General features: G+C 37.2%; 1 protein-coding gene across 1 annotated transcript in view; it reads left to right on the top strand.

Annotated features, from left to right (window-relative positions):
• The window catches only part of LTN1 (listerin E3 ubiquitin protein ligase 1), a 45,624-nt gene that overhangs the window by 9,008 nt on the left and 12,092 nt on the right, over nt 1–24,524 (top strand). The window contains exons 5-24 of the mRNA XM_037525054.2: nt 413–465; nt 1,183–1,363; nt 1,670–1,843; nt 2,669–2,859; nt 3,585–3,720; nt 5,121–5,927; nt 6,299–6,340; nt 8,757–8,946; nt 10,287–10,526; nt 11,941–12,094; nt 13,416–13,560; nt 14,278–14,464; nt 15,077–15,236; nt 16,139–16,243; nt 19,237–19,379; nt 22,075–22,210; nt 22,402–22,546; nt 23,032–23,245; nt 23,736–23,973; nt 24,275–24,349. Coding sequence (XP_037380951.1) covers nt 413–465; nt 1,183–1,363; nt 1,670–1,843; nt 2,669–2,859; nt 3,585–3,720; nt 5,121–5,927; nt 6,299–6,340; nt 8,757–8,946; nt 10,287–10,526; nt 11,941–12,094; nt 13,416–13,560; nt 14,278–14,464; nt 15,077–15,236; nt 16,139–16,243; nt 19,237–19,379; nt 22,075–22,210; nt 22,402–22,546; nt 23,032–23,245; nt 23,736–23,973; nt 24,275–24,349 — 3,716 coding nt within the window. The remainder of the gene's footprint in view (nt 1–412; nt 466–1,182; nt 1,364–1,669; nt 1,844–2,668; nt 2,860–3,584; nt 3,721–5,120; nt 5,928–6,298; nt 6,341–8,756; nt 8,947–10,286; nt 10,527–11,940; nt 12,095–13,415; nt 13,561–14,277; nt 14,465–15,076; nt 15,237–16,138; nt 16,244–19,236; nt 19,380–22,074; nt 22,211–22,401; nt 22,547–23,031; nt 23,246–23,735; nt 23,974–24,274; nt 24,350–24,524) is intronic.

Below are 24,524 nucleotides of genomic sequence, written 5' to 3' on the forward strand. Positions count from 1 at the left end.
GAGCAGAGCACTATGTGAGTTCTCCCTCATGAGCAGAGAGCCACTCAAAAAGAGGGGAGAGGAAACAGCCTTTCTACCCAAATTTACTGTTTGGCTATTCCACTTCACCGTTGTGTGCTAGAGGAAGGGAGGGAGAAGAGGATAGGAGCATTTAGGGGAGAATTCCTCTTGATGAAAACAGATGTTTGGGGAAAAGTACCATGTCCTTTTTACCTCTATCTTTGGGATTGGTAGGGGAAAGAAATAGGTAAATTTCAAACCTTTTAGTCTTGCTATTTAATTTTGCTATTTTTGTGAGGAAGAGTTTAAAACCTTTTATGTATAAAAGCTTAAAAACTTTTATACTCTTATCTATTCACCAATAGCAATTCAATATAATCTCAAGGCTATGGAATTTCCCCACCCTCTACAGGTACTGCACGATCATCTTATAAAAGAAACACCTGATACACTCAGTGACCCACAGTAAGTTGTATTGTTCCTAAGAAATTCATGTTAAGGCTTTGTTTAACTCATAGGTAATAAGATTATAATGAAAATGCAACATTTAAAAAGATGGATTCTAAATGTAGAGATGAAGATACTTAATGTAGTATCTTATATCAGATGCTGTTCTACCTGCATGCTTTAGGTGCTTTTCCTGCAAATTGTTTAGTTTGAATTATCTGAGAGCTACATGTCTGGTTCTTCTATATAGAGATGTTTTTGTATTTTTCCCACACTAACCTTTTAATTGTCATAGCAGGAACCATTTTATGTTCTAGTTGGAAATAGTTGAAAAGGCAAGAATAGTTCTACTGAAAGAGTAGTAAAATGTTTCATTTACCTTTGTTGTTATGGTCTCAACAGACTAAGTGTATGAGGGAAAGCAATCTTAGATGCATTGATGTCTGTTTCCTTAGGGTCACCCTATTACAGGCTACCTGGAGCGGTATATTTGTACACTTATTTTACACTATGAATTTTCATCTCCTTTCACCTGGTATTAGAAAAATATGTTAATAGAATCTATGTATGTCAGTATTTTGAGAAGGGGTTGACACAGAATATGGAAGTAAAGCAACTTTGATAGATATTTAATGATAAAACATCTAAAGTGTAAGTGCCATATATGTGTGGCTTATTCTAAATCCTTATATATATTTGTATATATATATATATTTATTTTCTTTTCACATCAAGAACTGTTTCAGAGGAAGAGAGAGAAGCTAAATTCTATCGAGTTGTAACTTGTTCCTTATTGGCATTAAAGAAATTGCTTTGCCTCTTACCTGATAACGAGCTTGAATCTCTGGAGGAGAAATTTAAGTCTCTTTTATCACAGAATAAGTTTTGGAAGTATGGAAAACACAGTGTACCTCAGGTATCTTAATCTTTTTTTTTATTTTTAAGGAATTTCTCCTTTTTCCCTCCTAGTCTTGTTAGTTTATGCTTTGTGGTGGGACTGAGTTGCCTCTCTTACTAGAATGTATCATGTTTTCCCTTTTTTAGTAGTTAATGTTCTGCATTAAGATGTTTGATACTGTGAAGGCGATTGTATGAAGTATTTTTCTAGTTCTTTCAGTTTTTTTAAGAGGAGGGTTATTCACATGAATAACCTATTTGTTATTACCATAAAATTCTTATTTACTAGGCTTTAGCTTAATTCAGATTTTCTTTTTTCTTGTAGATTCGCTCAGCTTACTTTGAGTTAGTTTCTGCTTTGTGCCAGCGTATTCCACAGTTGATGAAAGACGAAGCATCCAAAGTCAGCCCATCTGTTCTTCTTAGCATTGATGACAGTGACCCCATCGTATGTCCAGCTCTCTGGGAAGCTGTACTTTACACACTTACAACTATTGAGGTATGTAAGAGAAGTACACTTAGTACATATGGGAATACTTCTTAGTTGTCTTTTAAAAGCCTTAACTGTATGTGAGAGAGCCTATCAGACATGGTGATATCTAAAAGTTAACTGGAAAAATGCTCTTTTGGGAATAAAATACTTCTTCAAGTCTTGATATAAATCTTAAGCTGACTATGAAATGACATAGTGTTATTTTACTTTCATTTAGCCAGTATTCATTTTTCTTTAAACTTCATTTGACCCAGGGGTCTCCCTGGTGGCGTAGGGGTTAAAGTCTCAGTACTATCAAGCTATCATCAGCCACTGTGGCATGAGTTTGATCCCTGGCCAGGGAGCTGACCCACAAGGCGCAGCAGACCTCTCCTGACTCGCCCACTGCTCCCCTTAGCAGTGTATTTCAGTAGATTGGCCTTTTCTGCTCCACACTCTGTCTCTGGTGAATCCTCTCACTCCCCACACCTCTGGCCTACACCCCAGTTCTTGTATGCATTAGTAAATAAAATAAATGCTTGATTTGACCCAATAATATCAGAACACTGAATCATATTTAAATATTGCTCTCCCTTTTAGAAAGCAGCTTTTATAGAAATCCTTAAAGTTTTATAATTATTTCAGGTCAATATTTATACCAGATGCATGTGGGACACATGATTACTATATGTAATGAATTTCTTATAATTTCATAGTTTAGTTTCTAATGGTATTGAGAGATTCTAGTCTCTTAGGAGGAATATATTTTTCAGAGGCTATTTGTCTTCTCTTTTAGTTGGGAAAAGTATATTTATCTTCTGTAATTGTTACTTTAACATTTTCTTTGATTAGGACTGTTGGCTTCATGTAAATGCAAAAAAAAGTGTTTTTCCCAAGCTGTCAGCTATGGTTCGTGAAGGTGGTCGGGGTCTGGCTACGGTCATCTATCCTTATCTTCTGCCATTTATCAGCAAGCTCCCTCAGACCATTACAGACCCAAAGTTAGAGTTCTTCAAAAATTTCCTCACCTCCCTAATTACTGGGTAAGGAATTTGAATTCTTGATCTTTACACCAAAGTTTTTTTTGTTTGTTTCTTTTCATAAATGGGTAGAATGACATATTCTGTTGCCTTTTTAATTTAAATTTCCTGAAAATGTTTTGTTGCTTATTAAACATTTTTCAAGTCTTGGGGAATAACAGTAGGATTTCTTTTCTTGGGTACTTTCAAGGCTTTGGTGGCTATACACAACAGAAAGTGAGATAATTGTGGTTAAGTTACCTTAGATGGGACTTAGACCATCATTTCAAATGAACCTTGTTTTTGTATATTGATTATAGAAATCCCAGGTGTAGGATCTGGACCAGTGAAGTTTTTAAAACTTTCATAAACTTGAAAACTGTGTATAGTCACACTCAAAAGTTATTTCAGTGCATTTATTGCACTTAATAAATAAAAGATGCTCAGTTTTATTAATAACTAAAAATGCCCTTTTTACTATCTTTATTTGGTTAAATCCTCTCAAATTTGCAGACAGATTGGTTCATGAATAGAAAATGTGAGTATGTTTTGTTGACCCATTTTTGAAGATATCTTCCACAGTGTTCATAATCTAATCTAGCTGTTTTTGGTTGTCTCTTCTAGCTTTTTGTTTAAGAATTACATTTTTAAAAGTCCTCTGCTTTTGAGGTGTTGCCTTTCTGTGTCTTTATTCTGGTGCTTGTTAGTTTTTTATTTATGAAAGAGTAAAAGTATTTATTGTTTCTTAGACTATCAACAGAGAGAATCAAAACCAGCATTTCAGAGTGCTCAGCTGTAATATCTGCTTTTTTTGAATGCTTACGTTTTATAATGCAACAAAACTTAGGTGAGGAAGATATTGAAGAGATGCTCGTCAATGACCAGGTATTTGTAATGTCACATCATTGGTGCCTTCGTACTCTGACTATAAAGAATCACATTCATTGTGTTTTGTTATCATGTTCCTTTGACTTCCTGGTAAAGATTTAATTTTTAAAATGTAAAATTAAATATTGTGTAGTTGTGACCAGATAAATAAAAATTCTATACCATCAATTGCTAACATAATACCAGAATGTGTGAGCACTAACCATTCTCTGGGTAGACAGACCCTGACCATTATTAGAGAGTTGCAGTGCAAAACAGAATTTAGAAGATGCTTCTTGTGGTATTTTGTAGTACATTTACATTATACAATACTCATCTTTTTATTTTTAAAATGCTCAGTACATATATCCTTTTGTGAACAACTGTGTTTGGCTTATAGAACAAGTGATGAGACTAGGATCTAGAATATGGTTTCTTATGGTAGGAAATTTCACAAAATGATGTAAACCCAGATCCTATTTGATGTCTCAGATTGCTAATTTCTGTTGTCTTTGTAGTTTATGAAAGAAAGTTCTACACATCTTTTACATCAACTTAGAAAAGAGCAGAGAGCTTGAATTAGTTCTGCAGCAAATAAAATTGTATTTTTTTTTTAAATGATTTATTTATGGGCCTCCCCGGTGGCGCAGCGGTTGAGTGCTGGGTTGCGAAGCTGCCCGCAGCCTCTGCGGCGCTGGTTCGATCCCCGGCTGCTCCCTGGCCAACGGAGGAGGGTCCCACATGGCGCGCAGACCTCTCCTGCCGCCCGCTGCTCCCCTCAGCAGTGTACTTCGGTCCTTCTGCCTGCTCTGCTCCCCGCTCTGGCTCTGGTGAATTCTCTCACCCTCCCGCGCTTCTGACTGTACCCAGTGCATGTATAAACAAACAAACAAAACAAAATAAATAAATAAATAAAAACATGCCTCTATTAAAAAAAAAAGATTTATTTATTTATACAAGCACTGGGTACAGTCAGAAGTGCGGGAGGGTGAGAGAATTCAGCAGAGCCAGAGCGGGGAACAGAACAGGCAGACTGATGAAATACACTGCTGAGGGGAGTGGCGGGCGCGGCAGGAGAGGTCTGGTCACACAATTGAACCGGAGCTGCAGAGTCTGTGGGCAGCTTCGCAGCCCAGCGCTCAACCGCTGTGCCACCAGGGGAGGCCCAAAATCGTATTTTTTTTAATGACCAGTAATCTTTGTCAGTTATGTTACAAAGTAATTCAGGGGGGATGTGATGAAATTATCTCTTTCATGTCATAAGAAAACAACCCAAGTTGACTCATTTTTAAGGTTCTGAGGAAAACTACATGTTTTCAAGTAATTTTAAGTAAGAAATTCTACACTATTTAACAGATACCTTGCTTAAAGTGTATTTCTCCTAAAAACCAAACTTTTGTGTTTCTACCTTGTTTCAGTTGATTCCTTTTATTGACTCAGTTCTTGAAGACCCAAGGTTGCAAGATGGGGAGCTCTTTAATCATTTAGCAGAAACTTTAAGTTCCTGGGAAGCCAAAGCAGATATGGAAAAAGTTGATGAAACGGCTCACAACTTGGAGAAAGTGCTACTAAGGTTCTGGGAAAGACTGTCAGCGATCTGTGTTGAGAAAATTGATGAGCCAAAAGCTGATGCTAATTCTGTTCAGGGTGTATCTAACCTATTACAGGTCCTTCAGAAACCAAAGAGCGCCCTGAAGTCCAATAAAAAAAAAGCCTGTAGGGTCAGATTTGCTGATGAGCTGCCTGAAAATAACAAAGAGAATGGAAAATGCGTTTCCTCCAGAGAGAACAGTGAAGACTCTGAGTTAATAGCTGAATCTTCTCTGACTAATAATTATTCAGACCTTTTATCTCCGCTGAGGAAAAAACCTTTGGAAGACTTAGTCTGTAAGCTAGCAGAAATGAGTATTAATTATGTCAATGAGCAAAAGTCAGAGCAGCATCTACAGTTTCTTTCCACTCTGCTCAACTCCTTCTCTTCAACCAAGTTATTTAAAATGCTGGTAGGTGATACAAAACAGAGTATTGTCAAAGCCAAATCTCTTGAAATAGTTAAGCTTGCACAAAAGAATCCTGCAGTGCAGTTTTTATACCACAAACTAATAGGCTGGCTAAATGAAGACCAGACGAAAGATGCTGACTTTTTGGTGGACATTTTGTACAGTACCCTCCATTGCTGTGAAAATGACATGGAAAGAAAAGCTGTCTTGGATGATCTAACTGAGGTATTACTCTCTCATATCTTTTAAAAAGTAACCGTTTACACTGGCACACTGTTTTAATTATACATGAGCAATGGGATCTGCAGGGAGGTTATTTTTGGATTGCTTCTTGATGTGCATGTCAATTTAAAGATAAGGAATATGTTCTTATGAGTTGGGAGGTGTGTGAGGCTTCTGAATAGGTGCTGAGGAAATATGTTACGATGACAAGCTTGCTAAGAAAAGTGTACATTCTTGCAGTCTGTGCATTTGAAGGTTGGACTAGCTTAAAAAAAAATTTCGTTTTGCATTGGTTCCATGGTGACTTAGTTAACTACATAAAATTGTGAAAAGTTTTGCTATTTCTTCTAACAGACTGTTCCTTGCTTTTTCAGATGGAACTGAGATGGAATTCTCTTCTTCAGGTTATTAAAAAGGTATTTTAGGAATTTTTTTCCTATTCCTTGTATTTATGGGTATAGGAAAGTTCAGACCCAATTGTTTGCACACGCTGGTATGTGGTCAGCTGTCTGTTCTGGAAAGCTTTATTACTGTAAGTTTCTTTTCATAATTTAGGAAGACATTTGGTGTTTGCCTTTTTGTAGTATTATTTTTCTGATTAGGAATATAATTAGCAGGCTTTAGACAATCCACTCCTTCTTCCTTAGTTGGTAACAGAGAAAGTTATTTTTTTTCCCTACTCTGGAATACTGTGCAGGCAAATTAAAATCTACCAAACTTTGTCTGATTGCCAAATGATCAAGTAAGATATTTATTGATAGAAGTAATGAAATGTACGAGCATTAACAATTTAGAAATTTTTAAAAATGGCTTAAATATTCTTTCCTAATGAGATATATATGATGTAAATAACTCTTCAGTAACAGAAATGTCATGGCTAGCTACCTCATATTCTTTATCCTGTTTTTTTGAAAGCTTTTTTTATTTTAAAATCTCACATGAATATTACTTTAATTTAGAAGTTTTTTTTTTTTTTTTACTATCTTTTTAAATTACGGTAAAAATGACAAAGTTTACCACCTTAACCATTTCTAAGTTAAGAAATGTTAAGTATATTTAGATATGATGCAGCCATCCTCCAGAACTATTTCATCTTGCAAAACTGAAATGCTGGACCCATTTAATATTAGCTCCCTACTTCACCCCAGTAATTTTTTTTTAAAAAATTACAGAATATTTACCCTTTTCCAGTGAGAAATATAACTTATCATGCATATGATTTGCATGAGTTTATTTAGTACTTTCCAATAGATGGGCTACATTTAAAGCCAAATTATGAGAAAGCTACTTGAGAAGTGTAGAATGTGAGTATGGGGAGTCAATAATTTGATAAGAGAAGACTGATATATCTATTCTCAACCTAGTCATATATCTCCCAGGTATTCTCATACTCAGTCTGTTTGGAAGACTGCCCTCTTCCTGGGCAGTGCTGGGAAATTCACGTGCAATGTCTGCCTCCCACACTTCCATAACTAACTAATCCCCATCCCATTAGTGCCGGTCCGATTCTTTGTGTGATATGTTAAACACTGAGAAGTTCGACTTCGTGTCATGTAACCGGAGAGACATTTTATTCAGTTTATTTTCTGGATTCTACAGGATTCTATAAAACTGATTTTATTTCGTAGACTGTGTTTGGAAAGCCAGTATTATGGCCATCAAAACTCTAGTCTATCTTGTATATATGCAACAATACTTAACGAGCAGGGTTGGAAAGTCATCATCTTTAAAAGCAAACCTGAATTTTGGTTTAAATTATAAAATAATTTAGAAGAGTACTTTAGAAATTTCTCAGTTAAGTTTTTCTTTCTTCAAGTTAGGAAATAGGCCCAGGTTGGCTAAGAGATTTGTCCAAGGCCATAAAGCTGGAACAGTGTTAAAGTTTGGGCTAAAATAAAAGCTCTCTGGTTACCTACGATTTTAAAATAAAAAAGTAAACAATTTTTCAGGCACTATCCAATCTGCACTTGGATTTTTTTTTTTTTCCAGATTGCTTTGAAATGAACCAAGTTGCAAATTGCTTTCTTCTCAGCCCTTAAAGCAAAAGAAGCTCTGGGAACATGGATCAGCATGCTTTTTGGGGTGGATTTACAGTTTTTTTCCCCTTGCTTCCTCACCCCAGAAAATAAACCAGTTGCTGTCAGATCTGAATCCAGTACTATTTCAGATAACTTAGAAAATAGCGCTAAATACCATTGTTCAAATTTTAGTACTTATCACTAATAATGCCAAGATCTGAAGATTGTACATTGATCCTTCCTTAATTTTAGCAAAATTAATGCACACAAGTTTAATATCTCTAGAGCATTTATAAAATCTGTCTTCAAAGTTCTTCCATTTATTATTCATTGAACATATCTGAAGTGTTGATAGCAGGTATCAAAGAAGTTTAAGACAGTCTCTGCTCTCAAGGAACTTACAATCTCATTGGAAACAAGATATACACAGATGAAACATTAAATAATAATATAATCCAGTAAGTGCTTTAGAAATTCAGAGAAAAGCAGAGATGAATAAAGTACTGGGGTGGGGGAGAATGGGGAGAGACTTCATGTAGCCAGTCAGATTTTTATTGATTCTCTAAGAATAGATGGGGTTTTTATAAGTAAGGAAGAGGGAATATTTATGTTGGGAAGATAGCCTGAGCAAAGCATGGGAGTGCAGGGCATGTGGGAAACAGGGAAGATGCTAGCTTTCTTAGAACTCCAGGAGGAGTGAGGGATAGTGTTAGGGGCAGTCATGATGAAGAGAGGTGATATGATACAAACAATATTTTGGACAGGAATACTGTTTTGTCTTGCTTCTAATCTTTGTTTAATTTTATGGTTTTAGGCATGTTCTAGTTCAGATAAGCATGCTTTAGTAAGTGCTTGGCTAAAAGGCGATATCCTTGGAGAAAAAATGGTAACCTTGGCAGATCATCTTTGTAATAAAGACTTGGAATCCACAGTGTCTTCTGAATCTTTCTTCTCGGAAAGATGGAGTCTTCTAAGCTTGGTATTATCCCAACATGTTAAAGATGGTAGGCAAAAATACCACTTGCGTTTTATTTTTTTTTTTTTTTAATTTTTTTTTTTTTAATAGAGGCATGCTTTATTTATTTATTTATTTATTTGTTTGTTTGTTTTGTTTATACATGCACTGGGTACAGTCAGAAGCGCGGGAGGGTGAAGAATTCACCAGAGCCAGAGCGGGGAGCAGAGCAGGCAGAAGGACCGAAGTACACTGCTGAGGGGAGCAGCGGGCGGCAGGAGAGGTCTGCGCGCCATGTGGGACCCTCCTCCAGTGGCCGGGGAGCAGCCGGGGATCGAACCGGCGCCACAGAGGCTGTGGGCAGCTTCGCAACCCAGTGCTCAACTGCTGCGCCACCGGGGAGGCCCCCACTTGCGTTTTAATAGGAGATAATCGTTTCACTTTTTTGGGGAAGTCCATGCTTCTCAGTTTGCATATTATTTGTTGATATTAGCAAGATGTAGGTCATTTAGATAGCTTACTTTTATAAGCACCCTAAATGTTTATTAATCTTTGTAGCATGAAGATATTTAATTATTTTTAGTTTCACATTCTAAGGGGTTTTGAATTTTATTTTATTTTTATTTTAAATTATTTTTTTTTATTTATTCATGCATACAAGAACCGGGGTACAGGCCAGAAGCACAGGAGGGTGACAGGATTCACCAGAGACAGAGTGGGGAACAGAACAGGCAGAGTGACTGCAATACACTGCTGAGGGGATCAGTGGGCGAGACAGGAGAAGTCTGCCACGCCATGTGGGATTCTCGCTGGCCAGCCGGGATCAAACCTGCGCTGCAGAAGCTACAGACAGCTTCACAGCGCTGTGCTCAAATGCCTGAGCCACCAGGGGAGGCCCTTAAGGGGTTTTGAATTTAGCAGAATGTTGCTCTTTTACTTAATTTAAACTACCCTGGGGGCCTCCCTTGAGGGCTAGTAGTTGGGTCTCACCCCTGTCACTGCTGCGACCTGGGTTTGATCCTCAGCCAGGGAACTATCCCACATATAGCGCAGCAGACTTCTCCAGTCTCGCCCACTGCTCCCCTCAGCAGTGTATTTCAGTCAGTCCACCTGTTCTGCTCCCTACTATTGCTGGTGTATCCTCTCATCCCCCCCACCTCTAGCATGCACCCCAGTTCTATGCAAAAATAATAAATCTTAAAAAAAAATAAAGCTACTGTTTTGTGAGAGCTTTTATATGGGAGAAAAGAGACTGATTTGTTGATCAGTTTTCTACTGTCTGATACATGTTAAACACATGGGGGAGGACTCAGTGATAATTAGCCAAGGTAAGGTATTCAAAAACACAGTTATTAATTTTCTACCTGTTTGAATTTTTTTCCCCTCTAGATTACTTGATTGGAGAAGTATATGTTGAAAGAATTATTGTTAAACTTCATGAAAATTTATCCAAATCAAAGAAATTATCAGAAGCGGAAAATAAGGACTCATCAATGTCTTTCATCTGTGATGTGTTTTACAGCTATTTCAGCTCAGCTAAAGGATGCTTGTTAATGCCATCGTCTGAGGATTTATTATTAACTCTCTTTTACTTATGTGCTGAGAGCAAAGAGAAAACACATTTGCCAGGTAATAGCCTAGTGCTGAAATGTTTTGTTGTGAATCTGGCTCTCTTCACAGTGTTAGTGCTCAGGATTTATTAATTGTATCATAACATGTTGAGAAGTTGAAAGCATTTTGAATAAAGTGGTACAAATCTTAAAACACTTTCAGCTTTAGAAACCAAGTTAAAAATGCATGTAGTCCTCTTCCAGTAAGCAGCCTTAGGTAATCTCTGAAAATGATTCGCTCCTCACTTGATGTGGAAAATCCTACAGTCACGCAAATCAACAGATTCAAATCATCATGTTCATTTTAAGAGCATTCATGAAACTGCCCTGGTCATTATGGGTACACATATCCAGAAAGCCACCAACCGCCCGAAGGACGTCACTGTCCAGAAGCTGCGCATGCCAGTCTGTCTGTCATTGCAATGTTGAAGTTGGTAGGTGTGCCCAGGCCAAACGCTGAGGTTGGATGCAGGGTTGGTGGCCCAAAAACAGTGCTAAATTTTTACTGCACATGCTTAAAAAAGTGGATATCAAACTTAAGTGTTTAAATGTAGACTGATCATTGATCACATCCAGGTGAACAAAGCCCCTAACATGCTTTGCAGAACTTACAGTACTGCCGGCCAGATAAACCCCTGCGTGAGCTGTCCCTGCCACATTGAGATGATCCTTACTGAAGAGAACAAATTGTTCCAATGCCAGAAAAGGAGGTTGCACAGAATAAAAAGATACCCCAGAAGATACTGAAGAAGCAAATACTTACAGCCTAGGAATAAGTGTAGCATAAAATAAATAGAAACCTTATACATATTCTTATGTATATAGACTTTAAAGTTTTTACTAGATTGTGAGGAGACAATTTGGAAGGGGCAAGAGCATTGAATTTAGAATCTTAGCTCCTTTACTCACTAGCCCTGGTAAGCTGCTTGATTTCTTGATGCCTCAGTTTCTGTGGTCATAAAGGGCAGTTTTAATATATAGGGCGTCCCTTTCTCTTATTATTAAAGGCATTCATTCTTGATGTATATCAAAATGAAATTAGATTATCTTTTTAAGGACAATAGTCTTGCCTTGTGTGTTAATTTAGACATATTTATGAATATAGGAAATACTATTGAGAGTCCTCTTCCCCAACTCATTCTTTAATACTGACGTCTCTCTTTGAAAAAGATTGTATTATTTTTCACGTCTCCAAATCTCTTATAAATACCTTCAGAGGAGGAAAAAAGTTATCTTTAAGAACCTTCTCATTTTTACATTTACATGGCAGTAGCTAACTTGTGTTGTGTATTTCTTTGGACAATTGATAGTGATTTTATTTTTTCATTTTTAAGTGGTATTTAAAAATCTCAGATCTGCAATTTTTTCAGACATTTTGCAATATTATAGTTACTTCAGTGGGATATCTATTACTTTCAACATCTTGATTTTAGACTTTCTTGTCTGTAAACTGAAAAATACTTGGCTCTCTGGTGTGAACTTACTGGTCCATCAAACTGGCGATATATATGAACAAAGTACCTTCTTACGTTTGTCTGCTATGTGGCTGAAGAACCAAGTTCAGTGTTCATCATTGGATATCAAAAGGTAACCATTTTTGTGCTCAGTTGTATAAAATCTTCTTAAAACTTCATAGATATTAAATAATAGCCATGCTTGATAAATATTAGTATTAAGTAGTTAAGAAATCCATAAATAAAATTCCACTCATATGAAAAATGACTTGTGATGTTAAGAAATCTATAGAACTCTAAGATCCAAACAATTTTTCCAAAAGGATTTTTTTAAAAAGATTTATTTTTATTTATTTATGCAATAGGCCATACGTGCCGGGGCGGGATGAGAGGACTCACCAGAGACAGAGTGGGGAGCAGAACAGGCGAATCTACTGAAATGCACTGCTGAGGGGAGCAGCAGGCAAGACAGGAGTGGTCTATTGTTCTGTATGTGGGTCAGCTCCCTGGGCAAGGATGGAACTCAGGCCATCACGGTTATAATGCTGAGACTTAACAAACCCTATATCACCAGGGAGGCCCCAAATGGATTTTGTTTTAATGGCTATTTTAACTCACTTAATTAAGACTTAATTTATTATGGCATATTATCTGGACTCTTAATTTATGGTCATCACTGTGATGGTTGTGTTATTCTGTAGTTTGGATTGTAACAGTAATTGCAACTGCTCATGGCTCTACCCATAGTGATTGTTCTGCATTGACTTGTTTTGACGGGTCTGGTAGCCATGGTTTTAAGGTGTTGCATTGCAAATCTTTTTTATAGTACATACCTAAATTTATATAATAAAAGTGTAACCTGAAAGAATGAATCTACTCAGGCTGAGTGAGTTCTCTTTCTAAGTTAACTATTTCAGAGATGTCTGATTGGAAGTAGGTCAGGTCCTCTTCGTTTTCAGATAGGAATGGGTCTCAATTTCAAATCATGAATGTTGGATTAAATCCCCATTTTGGGGCCTGCCTGGTGGCACAAGGGGTTAAGATGCAGCCTGTGGGGCTGTCCGCAGCCTCTGCAGCAGGAGTTCGAGCCCTGGCCAGGGAGCTGCCCACATGGCTCAGCAGACCTCTCCTGACTCGCCCACTGCTCCCCTCAGTGGTGTGTTTCAGTCGACCTGCCTGTTCTGTTCCCCACTTTGTCTCTGGTGAGTTCTCTCACACGCCATATCTCTGGCCTGTACCCCAGTTCTTGTATGCATAAATAAATCTTTAAAAAAAAAAAGTAAATCCCCAGTTTGTTTTTGTGTATGTTGGGGCAGAGAAAGTAGAGGCTTCATTTAACCTTTAGTTTTATCTTTTTCTTTGGGTAAATTATCACCTGCCATAGGGTATTTAGCATGTGCCCAGGGTGTTCAGATTAGTCATGGCATAACTTAAGTTCTGTGCATTATTTTCAGTCTTCAGCTTCTGTTATGTACTGTTGAGGATTTGCTAAATACGTTTCTAGAAAGTGAAGATACTTCTCTTCTGGGAGTTTATATCGGGAGTGTAATGCCACAGAACAGTGAATGGGAAAAGATGAGACAGTCTCTTCCTATGCAGGTATGTTTGAGATTGGAGAATGCATTGCTCATTCTGAAGTTTCAGTTTCTTGCAAGCTTAAATATTTTTCTTTTATTCTGGGGAAGAAAAAAAGAAGTAAATGAAATGAGGATCTTTTCTTCTTCTGGGAAGGAAAAAAAGTAAAGTATATTAAGTATTTTTTTGCCTTTATGTCTCTATATGTGCATATATTGGTGTTTGCTGTCTGCAAAACACCATCTGGCACTGGTAGTAGCTATGTTAGAAGGTGAGTAAGTTCTGTCTTGAAGTAGTCTTTTTTGAAATTCTTTCTGAGGGAGTCTTAAAGAAATATACATGTTGATCATTTATTTATTTTAGATTTATTTATTTATTTATACAAGCACTGGGTACAGTCAGAAGCGTGGGAGGGTGACAGAATTTAACAGAGTCAGAGCAGGGAACAGAAAATGCAGATTGACGAAATACACTGCTGACGGGAGCAGCCGGCGCGGCAGGAGAGGTCTGCGTGCCATTTGGGACCCTCTTCGGCTGCCGGGGATTGAACCCATGCTGCAGAGGTTGCGGGCAGCTTCGCAGCCCAGAGCTCAACCACTGCGCCACCGGGGAGGCCCAATTATTTTTTTTACTAGTAAACTAGTAATAACTTTATTTTGGTTCACTGTCTTAATTGTATAGACTGTAAATTATTTAGAATATCTGAAGATTTTGTGTATTATTTATGTATTCTTTTTGCAGTGGTTGCATAGACCTCTTCTAGAAGGAAGACTGAGTTTGAATTATGAGTGTTTCAAAACAGATGATAAAGCATCAGATACAAACAAACTTCCAAGTCATTTGTGTACTTCAGCATTATTGAGCAAAATGATATTAGTTGCACTGAAAAAGGACATCGTCCTAGAAAACAATGAGCTGGAGAAAATAAGTATGTATGAGCATTCAACAGTAATACATACAGCTATAAGTTTGGAAATAAATGTAATCTTGATATAATTTTGAGTACACACTGTAATTTCAAGCTAAAGAATGAAGAATTTTCAGTTCTTATTTTTTTTTTAAAGATTTATTTATTCATGCATATAAGAGCTGGGGTACAGGCCAGAGGTGCAGTGGGGTGAGAGGATTCACAGAGTGGGGAGCAGAACAGGCAGATCTACTAAATACACTGCTGAGGGGAGCAGCGGGCAAGACAGGAAAGGCCTGCTGCACTATGTGGGTCAGCTACCTGGCTGGTGATCGAACTCAGGTGGTCAGGGTGATAGCACTGAGGCCTAACTCCTATGCCACCTGGGAAGCTCTCTGTGACATTCTTAATTAACAGAAATGAAACTGAAAATAATTTGGGTAAGGAATAACATTTTGTATCTCACAGATGTTGTTTTCATCCTCTTTGGACGTCTCAAAGCAAATTTGAACATCAGAGATGTTTTGAGATGAGTGGGTGCAAATTGGGATGAGTGTTGGAAATCAGGGCTGAGAAGTGAAAATGAGGTCTATTTACAAAATGCACCTCATAATGTGTTGTCCATTCTGTTAGTTGCAGAACTGCTCTATTCATTGCAGTGGTATGAAGAGTTAGACAATCCACCTGTTTTTCTAACTGGATTTTGTGAAATGCTTCAAAAAATGAATATTACATATGATAGTTTATGTGGACATGGCAATACTTCTAGCCTTTTGCAGTTGCTATTTAACAGGTAAGAATCCCTTCTAATTTACATTTTTTGATGAGTATTTTCCCAGTTTATGACTTTATGTCTATAAAATATAAGCCAAATTTGCTCACCTTTCAGTGAGAGGATTGATCAGAATTCCAGATTTTAATGATAAATTCTTTGTGGCTACTAAGTGCTTGACTTATTCTTCTGAGGAGATATTTGGACTTTGCCTTTGTTGAGCTCATGAATACACTCAAATGGGAGACGGCAGGGAGAGACGTGGAAGCCTGTGGAGGTGGTTTTGTCTTGGGGACCCATGTTCCCACACCCCTCAGTCTCAATTTTCCCCTTCGTCTTGTTGTAGGTGTGTCTTAACAGCATCCTACAAAACTCCCCCACTAGATCAGGAAGTAGGTGTGGAACAGTCATACACGCAGCTTAATGTTTGGCTTATTGAAATGATTGCATTGAATTACTTGCTCTTTAAGAGGTTTGCATTTACCGTTATTGTGAGTTTGCTTTGCAGTATCAGAAGCCTTGGGTTGAATAGGAAGTACCTTTCTGTTTCAACTCCACAGACCTACTCAAAACTCTTCTCAGTGGTTATCCGTAGCTCACTGGTTCCTCACATTCACCACCAGCCTAGGTATCCTGTAGAATATGACCTTCCCCCACTGCAGTCTCTGATCCTCAGATCTAATCTTTAAGGTCATCTCTTGTTGAAGGACCTTGAGGGGCTTTAGAATTGTCTTGAAATGAGAATGTGATAGCAGTTGTCACAAGCCAAGTGCCTAGTCCTTTCAGTAATGGGGTTGTGTGGGTGCAAAAGTCTTGGGCGAATTGATTCCCTTACAAGGTGATTTGTTCAATTCTGTAAAAGGAATACAGGGAACTGGTATTTAAGAAGTCTTAGCACACTTTCTCTCTTTTCCCTTTTATAGATCCATGGAAAATGGCACCCTTTGGTCTCTTATTATTGCTAAGTTGATCCTTTCCCGAAGTGTTTCATCTGAAGAAGTAAAACGGCATTATAGGAGAAAAGAAAGGTATTCCTAACTTAAAATGCTAAATGTTTTTGCTGTGTAATTTACCGTAATTGGTCACCATAACACACTCCAACTAATGAACACTTTTTAATCGGGCAAGAAAAAATAAGGTTTTAGGAAATAGAAAATTAAATTTAAGAATATTTGAAAGATTTTAGAGCAATTTAAATTGTCTTAAGTATAGCCCTTTTTTAAAGTAAATATAACATTTTGTTGTGAAATTTTATACTTGTTTCAAACAATTAACATTTCATAAACGTGTTCTCTCTTACCCTTCTTTTCCCTAGAGACCTTTCTGGTAGATATCTTTCTTCCTTTCCTCCACCCTACCCCCAAATCCTTTTGCCATCAATATGGAAATAGTGGGAACACTATTTATCCTTTTCTTTTTAAAGTTTTATTTATTTATGCATATAAGAACTGGGGTACAGGCCAGTGCTGTGGGGGTGAGAGGATTCACCAGAGACAGAGTGGGGAACAGAACAGGCAGATGGACTGAAGTACACTGCTGAGGGGAGCAGCAGGTGAGTCAGGAGAGGTCTGCTGTGCCATGAGGGTTGCTGCCCGGCCGGCTGGGGATCGAACTCATGCTGCAGAGGCTGTGGACAGCTTCATAGGTTGCGTCTTAACCCCCTGCGCCACCAGGGAGTCCCCTATTTATCCTTTTCTTAATAAAGATCATCCTATTGAAATATATTCTGGAAATGCTGTGCCTTTGTTCTTAAAACAGAAATAGAGTGTGGGTTTGGACATCCTAATGAAGCTGAGCATTAAATACCTAGCTGAATTTTTACCAGGAGCCATTTTAAATTTACCCATTTACCATAAAGAATTCTGAAATCGTATATCTGTATCTATATATATGTATGTTCTGGTATAGTAAAATTTTAAACTAAATTTTTATTAAATCTTATTTAAAAGTTCTAAAAACTTTATTTTTGGGTATTTTATAGAGTCATATGCAATTGAAAGAAATAATATCCCTAATAATGTACTTTCACAACCAAGAAAATGTCTGTACGTGGTTGACCAGGTTAACCTGCACTCACGTGTTTGTTGTGAGTGTATTCTGTGTGCCAGCACCACAGTCCAAAATGCAGAGGAATTTTATCATCATAAATATCCTTTGTATTTCCTTCTTAGAGCCACAGCTACATTTCTTCCTTTCACTTTCCTCATCCCTGGCAACCAGGAATCTGTTCTTCCTCTCTATAATGATATCATTTACAAATGTCATATTAACATCATCAAAACAGTACAGGACCTCCTTGGAGATAAAGTGGGTTCAGTTACACCACTGCTATAAAGCAAATATTATAGTCAAATGGGTCATGTGATTTAATTGGTTTCCCAGTGTATCTGAATGTTTGCACTCTAACCTACTCTATTAAGTCTACTATATCTAAAAAATAAACAAAACTCATACCTTAATTTAAAAATAGTTTTTTTTTTTAAAGATTATTTATACAAGAACTGGGGTACAGATCAGAAGCATGGGAGAGTGAGAGAATTCACCAGAAACAGAGCGGGGAGCAGAACAGGAAGGTGGACCAAAGACACTGCTGAGGGGAACAGTGGGCTAGACAGGAGAGGTCTGCCGCACCATGTGGGTTTCTCCCTGACTGGCCGGAATCGAAGCCGCGCTGCAGAGGCTGCGGACAGCTCCATAGTTTGGCTCTCAACCTGCTGCGCCACTGGGGAGACCCTTAAAAATAGTTATACTAAAAACTGCTAATTACTCTTTCCCTCCATCAACTTGTAGCCTTTTTGCTACAGACCTTCAAGTTGGAAAAAAAAAAAAAGGCAATTATCTGTGAGGTACAGTAAAGCCAAATGCAGTAAAATGAAGATTACCTATATATAGTCTTTTGATACTATTTACTCAATTAGTAAATAGTAACTAATGTGATAGATACATATTTGACATTTTTGGTGAAAGTGCAAATTTATCATGCTCTTTTTGGAAAGCTATTTGAAATACCTAAGATACACATTCAAATTCTTTGATCTTGCAATTCTTTTTCTAGAAATCTAACCTGAAATGGTATTTTTCAGTTACAGAATAGTATCTGCTTACAGACATTTATTGCAGCTTTGTAAGAGCAAAAATTCAGGGGAAAGAACCTATGTGTTCACTAATAGGGAAATAGTTAAGTTATGATATATTCATAGTATGGGATACTTTTGGTTTTGTTTTTAATTTATTTATACAGCCTTAAAATAAACTAATTTAGGGCCTCCCTGGTGGCGCAGCGGTTGAGCGCTGGGTTGCAAAGCTGCCGGCGACCTCTGCGGCGCCGGTTCAATCCCCGGCTGCTCCCCAGCCACCGGAGGAGGGTCCCACATGGCGCGCAGACCTCTCCTGCCGCCCGCTGCTCCCCTCAGCAGTGTACTTCGGTCCTTCTGCCTGCTCTGCTCCCTGCTCTGGCTCTGGTGAATTCTCTCACCCTCCCGCGCTTCTGACTGTACCCAGTGCATGTATAAACAAAACGAACGAACAAACAAACAAACAAATAAATAAAAACATGCCTCTATAAAAAATAAATAAATAAATAAATAAACTAATTTATATTTATATGTCCTGACAAAAAGATCTACAAACTGTATGTGACAAATGATACAGCGATATACTTAGTGTGATCTCACTATGCAAATAAAACTCAGCTTATACATGTATGTGGATATCAGCTCATAGAAAGGACACAGAGCTGGTACTGTCTCAGGTGAATCACTTGACTCTTAAAGAGAGAATAATTGCTTGGATAATTTTAAAAATAATCATACCTGGTAGAAAATTTATATATGCTCATTTCAAAATTAGAATTGTGAAGTACAGAAGCAGCAAGAAATAATTATATATAATTTCATCATCTAAAATCAGGCAGTATTTGAGAATTATTTGTCATTTTGAATAGTCTAAATAAGAGGAACTTTCTGAAATACCTGTATATTTAGGGTAAATACAATTTATCCTTTTTCTTTCCTTTAAACAGTTTTTTCCCACTAACAGAAGGTAATATGCATACCATTCAGAGTCTCTGTCCATTTTTGTCAAAAGAAGATAAGAAAGAATTCATTGCTCAATGTATACCGGCCCTTTTGGCATGGACTAAAGAAGATCTATGGAGTACTAATGGTTAGTCACTTGATAATAAATATTTCATTCATTTAATTCTTGATTGAGGTGAATTGTTTCTTAATATCTGAATTCAAATATAACAGAGATAAACTGAATTATTGCTGATTTATTCCTACTTTATACTTCTGTTGTGTAATGGATTGACAGTAGGATAAATGTCACTGGAGAATGACTCTTAACCACGTTGCAGAACAGAAATGCTGCAAGCGTAAGGAAATATTTACAACTGCAGATCCCCTCTAATTTCCATCTATGTCTTTTTTGGCTCAGTTCTCCTTAGTCTCCCAGTGATTGAACATACAGATGGCAAAAAGGGAAATAGCTTTTGTTGTATTTAATTAAATGTGTTGGGATACTCTGCACTCTTGATAGTTCATTTGATTATTAATTTAATAAACATAGTGAGGGCTGGTTATATGATACTTCCTTTGTAAAGAACACACAAAGTTACATCATGTGATAACAGATGTAGCAAAAAGGTGTGAGGAATTTTCCATTCTATTTTAAGGTGTCAGCAGTGATCTCAAACAGAGAAATAACTCGATTGAGTGTTGAAAGATAGTTTTCTATATGAACATAGTTGGGAAGGTCATTCCAGGTACACAAAATATATAAAAATGCAGATAGATCTGTTTGCTTTGTATTTAAAGTAGAAGGTTCAGGACAAAAGATGTTGGGATACATAGAGGGTGGATATTGATAAGTTCAAGGGAATAGATCATAAAGGCCCAATTTTGTAGGTTAAGGACCTAAAGCTGTAGGTAGCTGGAGCTATTGGCTCAAATTAGGAGATGAGTAGACTATCACCTTTGTATTAGATTATTTTGACAGTTGTATGAATAGTGGGTATGAAAGAAGAGGTTGGGAGTAGAAGACCAGGTAGGAAGCTACTGGAATAGTCTGAGAGGCAAAGAGCTTAAATCAAGATGAAAGAGAAGCTGGAAATGAAAGCAGTTAAGAAAATGGAGTTGATGGGACTGTGTGATTCTATTTCTAGATTGGATAGATGGAAGTGCCATTACCCCTGTAGAAAACCCTGTGGGAGACTTGAGGCTGGGCAGCAGCCCAGGGGAGGAAGACTGAATAGGGAGTTAATGTTAAGCTTTAGACACATTAGAAGGAGGTGGCTACATGATAAATATTTAGATGGACATTTTCATAAAGAAATAGGCTATTGACTGGATGGAGATACTTTTTTTTGAATTCCATATCTTGTCATTGGTAGCTATAATCTAAGCAGGAGTTTGTCCAGGAAGAGGGAAGAGTGAAGAGAATACCAAGGGAACACCAGTACATAGGTAACAAGGTGTATTGTTGGAGGAAAACTTGAGAATAAGATTTAAAGAGAGAAGAAACGAGAGTTTTATGTATTCATAACCCATGTTAAATGTCCTAGAAGGTGATAAAACAAAATTAGCCAAAGTGATGAAACAAAACCAATACTTTTTTAGTTGTTAGAAAATCAGTTATTTCTCATTGCAATTGTGAAGAAGATTAAAAAAGATTTGTTTTTCTTTGTCTTAAAAGAAAGGTTAACACATCTTTGCTTCTCCTTGATGCCCTTTTGCCTACAGGATAAAGACCTAAGTCCTTAGTTTGGCCTATATGGATTTTTAGTTTTAGTGCGGCTCTCCTGTTTCCTCCCTGGACACTGACCTTGTTATATTCTCATGATTTTTGAACATTATATACTTTTTTACAACTTGGTACTTTAGGGCTCCTTGGTATGCCCCTTTGCTAGTCTTACAGACTCTTAATTTAACTTTTTATAAATCCCAGTTCCAATGGCACCTTTGGGAAGCCTTTTTTGACTCACCTACATGGTGGTTTTCTGTTCTGAACTTCCAGGCTCTGTCCATATTGTATCCTAATTTGCTTTTATGTCTGCCACTGTTGCTAGACAAGCCCCTTCAAGGACTGAATTTTGTTCATCTCGCCCCAGAATCTAGCAATGTACCTGATAATCATTTATTCATTCTTCATTTAGTCAACTAAAATAAGTGTCTGTGTTGCTTGGGGGGAGGGTGGGGGGAAGCATAGAGTGGTAGATACAACAAATAAGATTCCTGCTTCCATGGAGCTTACTTTCTAATTGAGGAGATTATAGGTAAACAAATAGTAGTGTTATAAAGGCAACAAGCAAGTGGTATTTGAGAACAGAAACATAGGTGGGCATACTCTATCTGCTTGGGCATTTCATAGAATGGAGGCAATATTTACACTGAGAGTTGAAGGATAAGAAGGAATAGAATCTAAAGAGTGGGGAGATCCAATATGAACTTTCCAGACATAGTAGATGCTTACTGAGTGAAGGTATGAATTATGGAGCAGTATGTTCTATTTCCCACTATATTGAACTTTGCGCTCTAACTTTGTTTTTTTCTTTTGAGAGGTGAGTAAGCTGCATAAGCACTATACTTAGGAAATGGAAACAAAAAAAAGAATAGATTAGTTTAGAGGACTCTGTCATTCACCAGTGCCCCCAGGACACCACCATTCCCTGTTCTGTACTAGGTGCTGGGTATGGGGTCAGAGACTCTGCCCCAAGGAACTTATAAGCCCATTTGTATAAGCCCTATTTGTATTTCTAACCTGGGTGTTCCTCAAGAACATTTTGACCTATCTCAAAATAGATTCACTTATAGAAGCAAAACCATTTTAAAAATTTTCTTAATTTTTGTTGTTACTTTAGGAGGTTTTGGACATCTTGCCATTTTTAATTCTTGCCTGCAAACGAGAAGCATAGATGATGGAGAGCTGTTACACGGTATATTAAAAATTCTAATATCCTGGAAGAAAGATCATGAAGATATTTTTCTTTTCAGTTGGTAGGTGATACTATGTTCTACTGAGTCGTTCCCCGCTACCCCATGCAACATGAGCCCAGATTATCTATCTTACAGTGTGTAGAGTAATAGGATAGTAGACATTTAATCACTCACAAGTATGACTTAAAATAGAATATTTTCTAATTGTCTGTAATTCTCCAGTGGTTGTTTTATTTATGTCTTTATTACAGTAATCTTTCAGAAGTAAGTCCAGAGATCCTGGGTGTAAATATAGAAATAATGCGGTTTCTATCCCTGTTTCTGAAATACTGCTCGTCGCCGTTGGCCGAGAGTGAATGGGACTTCATCATGTGCTCCATGTTGGCTTGGCTGGAGGTAAATTACTCTGAAGTGTCATCACTTCTGTTGGGCTTTGGTGCATGTCTGTGTATCAGAGCTACTTGCTATTTTTATTCTTTTTACATAATGATTGTAATTAGCTCCTTTGCTAGCATTAAGCCCTTTTAGATATATTCCTCACCAAGTACTATTTGACAACAGTAAAATGATAGGGTTTAATATTTGTTGGTATCATTCAGTGACCAAATTAATGCCATATTCTCTCCTTTCTTTAAAGTGTTCTCTCCTTTCTTTCATAGTTTTAAATAAAGCATTTCACATTAAATGAATTGATTCTGATTCCTAGTATTTAATCTTGAAAAAAAGTTATTATGATGTGAAGTCTGTATGTGCCTCCTGAGACCTCACACTTCAAATGTTTTTTTATTTTAATTAAGGGAAATGAAAAGGACTTGTCTGTTACCTGGATTTGTGTTGTTCTGGTACAAGTCTCCTTACCTGCTTCATTTTTGTTTCTTCAGACAACAAATGAGAACCAAGCATTGTATTCTGTTCCACTCATACAACTCTTTGCCTGTGTCAGCTTTGATTTGGCCTGTGAGCTTAGTGCTTTTTTTGATTCCGCTGCTCCGAATACCATTGGCAATCTTCCTGCAAATCTAATCAGTGAATGGAAAGAATTTTTTTCCCAAGGCATCCACAGTTTGCTTTTACCTCTTTTGGTGACTGTTACAGGCAAGTAAAGAAAGGAGTAATCATGACAGTGGTTGAAAATAATTTGTTGGAAATAAAAAATTAAAAAAAGAATGACTTTTTGAAGAATTCAAAACAAAAACTGAATGTTTTAGTTAAATGATACAGAATAGTCAGAGATCAGGGCTAGGGAGAAGCTTGGCATCTCAGAAGCATTCCACATGCTTCTGCTTTACTGACAAGAATTGAAAAAGAGCAAGGTAGCCAAAGATCATCGCAAGTTAAAGTAATTCACGTAAATGCATAGATTACTCCCTGAAGTGCAGTTGATGGCTTTCTTTTTGAGGAGCAAGTCATCTACCAGCTGAGAATACCTGAAGGATGTATTTGGCTCATGTTTCCACACAGGGTTGCTCTAATGTGGGTCAAGTTTTTATTTCATTTTCTTAAGTAGTATTTGATTGTCAACCTGTCAAGCTGTGTCACCCATTTCATTTTGGGATGTGCACACTTCTTTTCTTTTTGCTATCAGGTGAAAGCAAAGATACATCTGAAACATCCTTTCAGAACGCAATGCTGAAGCCCATGTGTGAAACATTAACATATATCCCAAAGGACCAGCTGCTCAGTCACAAACTCCCTGCGAAATTGATTGCTGGCCAAAAAACAAACTTACCAGAGTATCTCCAGACTTTGTTAAATACACTGGCCCCGTTACTCCTCTTCAGAGCTCGCCCTGTGCAAATTGCTGTTTATCATATGCTGTATAAGTAAGTATCATCAGTGTTGTGATAGTCTAAAAAGCTAGAATGTATAGTTTTAACTCTTAGTCATTAAAAAAAAAAAAATCCAAGTAAACTTCAACATGCATTTCAGTAATAGGATGCCAAGTTTTTAATCCTGTAGGTCAGTATTCTTCATCCAGAGCTTATAAATACAGAGTCTTGACCATAGATGGTTATTTCAGAAAAAGCTCATTAATACATTCATCAGAGTAAATATTGGTCTTTCTGTCCTTAAGCATGATTTAACAGGAGACAATTTAATTTAAAATAATGTCCTAATTTGCAGACTAATGCCTGAATTACCACAGTATGATCACGATAATCTAAAGTCATATGGAGATGAAGAGGAAGAACCAGCTCTGTAAGTAATTTTAATATATATTTTTAAAAAATTCTCAGAAGTTATAAGACGGAGACAACAGAAAAGCTCTAGAGTTTGTATTTGTTCAATAGGTCTTTCAAAGTTATCTGTAAGGTATAAAATTCAGCATTCACCCACACCGTTTTACCCTCTTTGGTTGTTCCTAAATCAGTTT

The sequence above is a fragment of the Talpa occidentalis genome, unplaced genomic scaffold (assembly GCF_014898055.3).
Source record: "Talpa occidentalis isolate TD23 unplaced genomic scaffold, MPIMG_talOcc4v2.1 talOcc4.4, whole genome shotgun sequence".
Taxonomy (NCBI): Eukaryota; Metazoa; Chordata; class Mammalia; order Eulipotyphla; family Talpidae; genus Talpa; species Talpa occidentalis.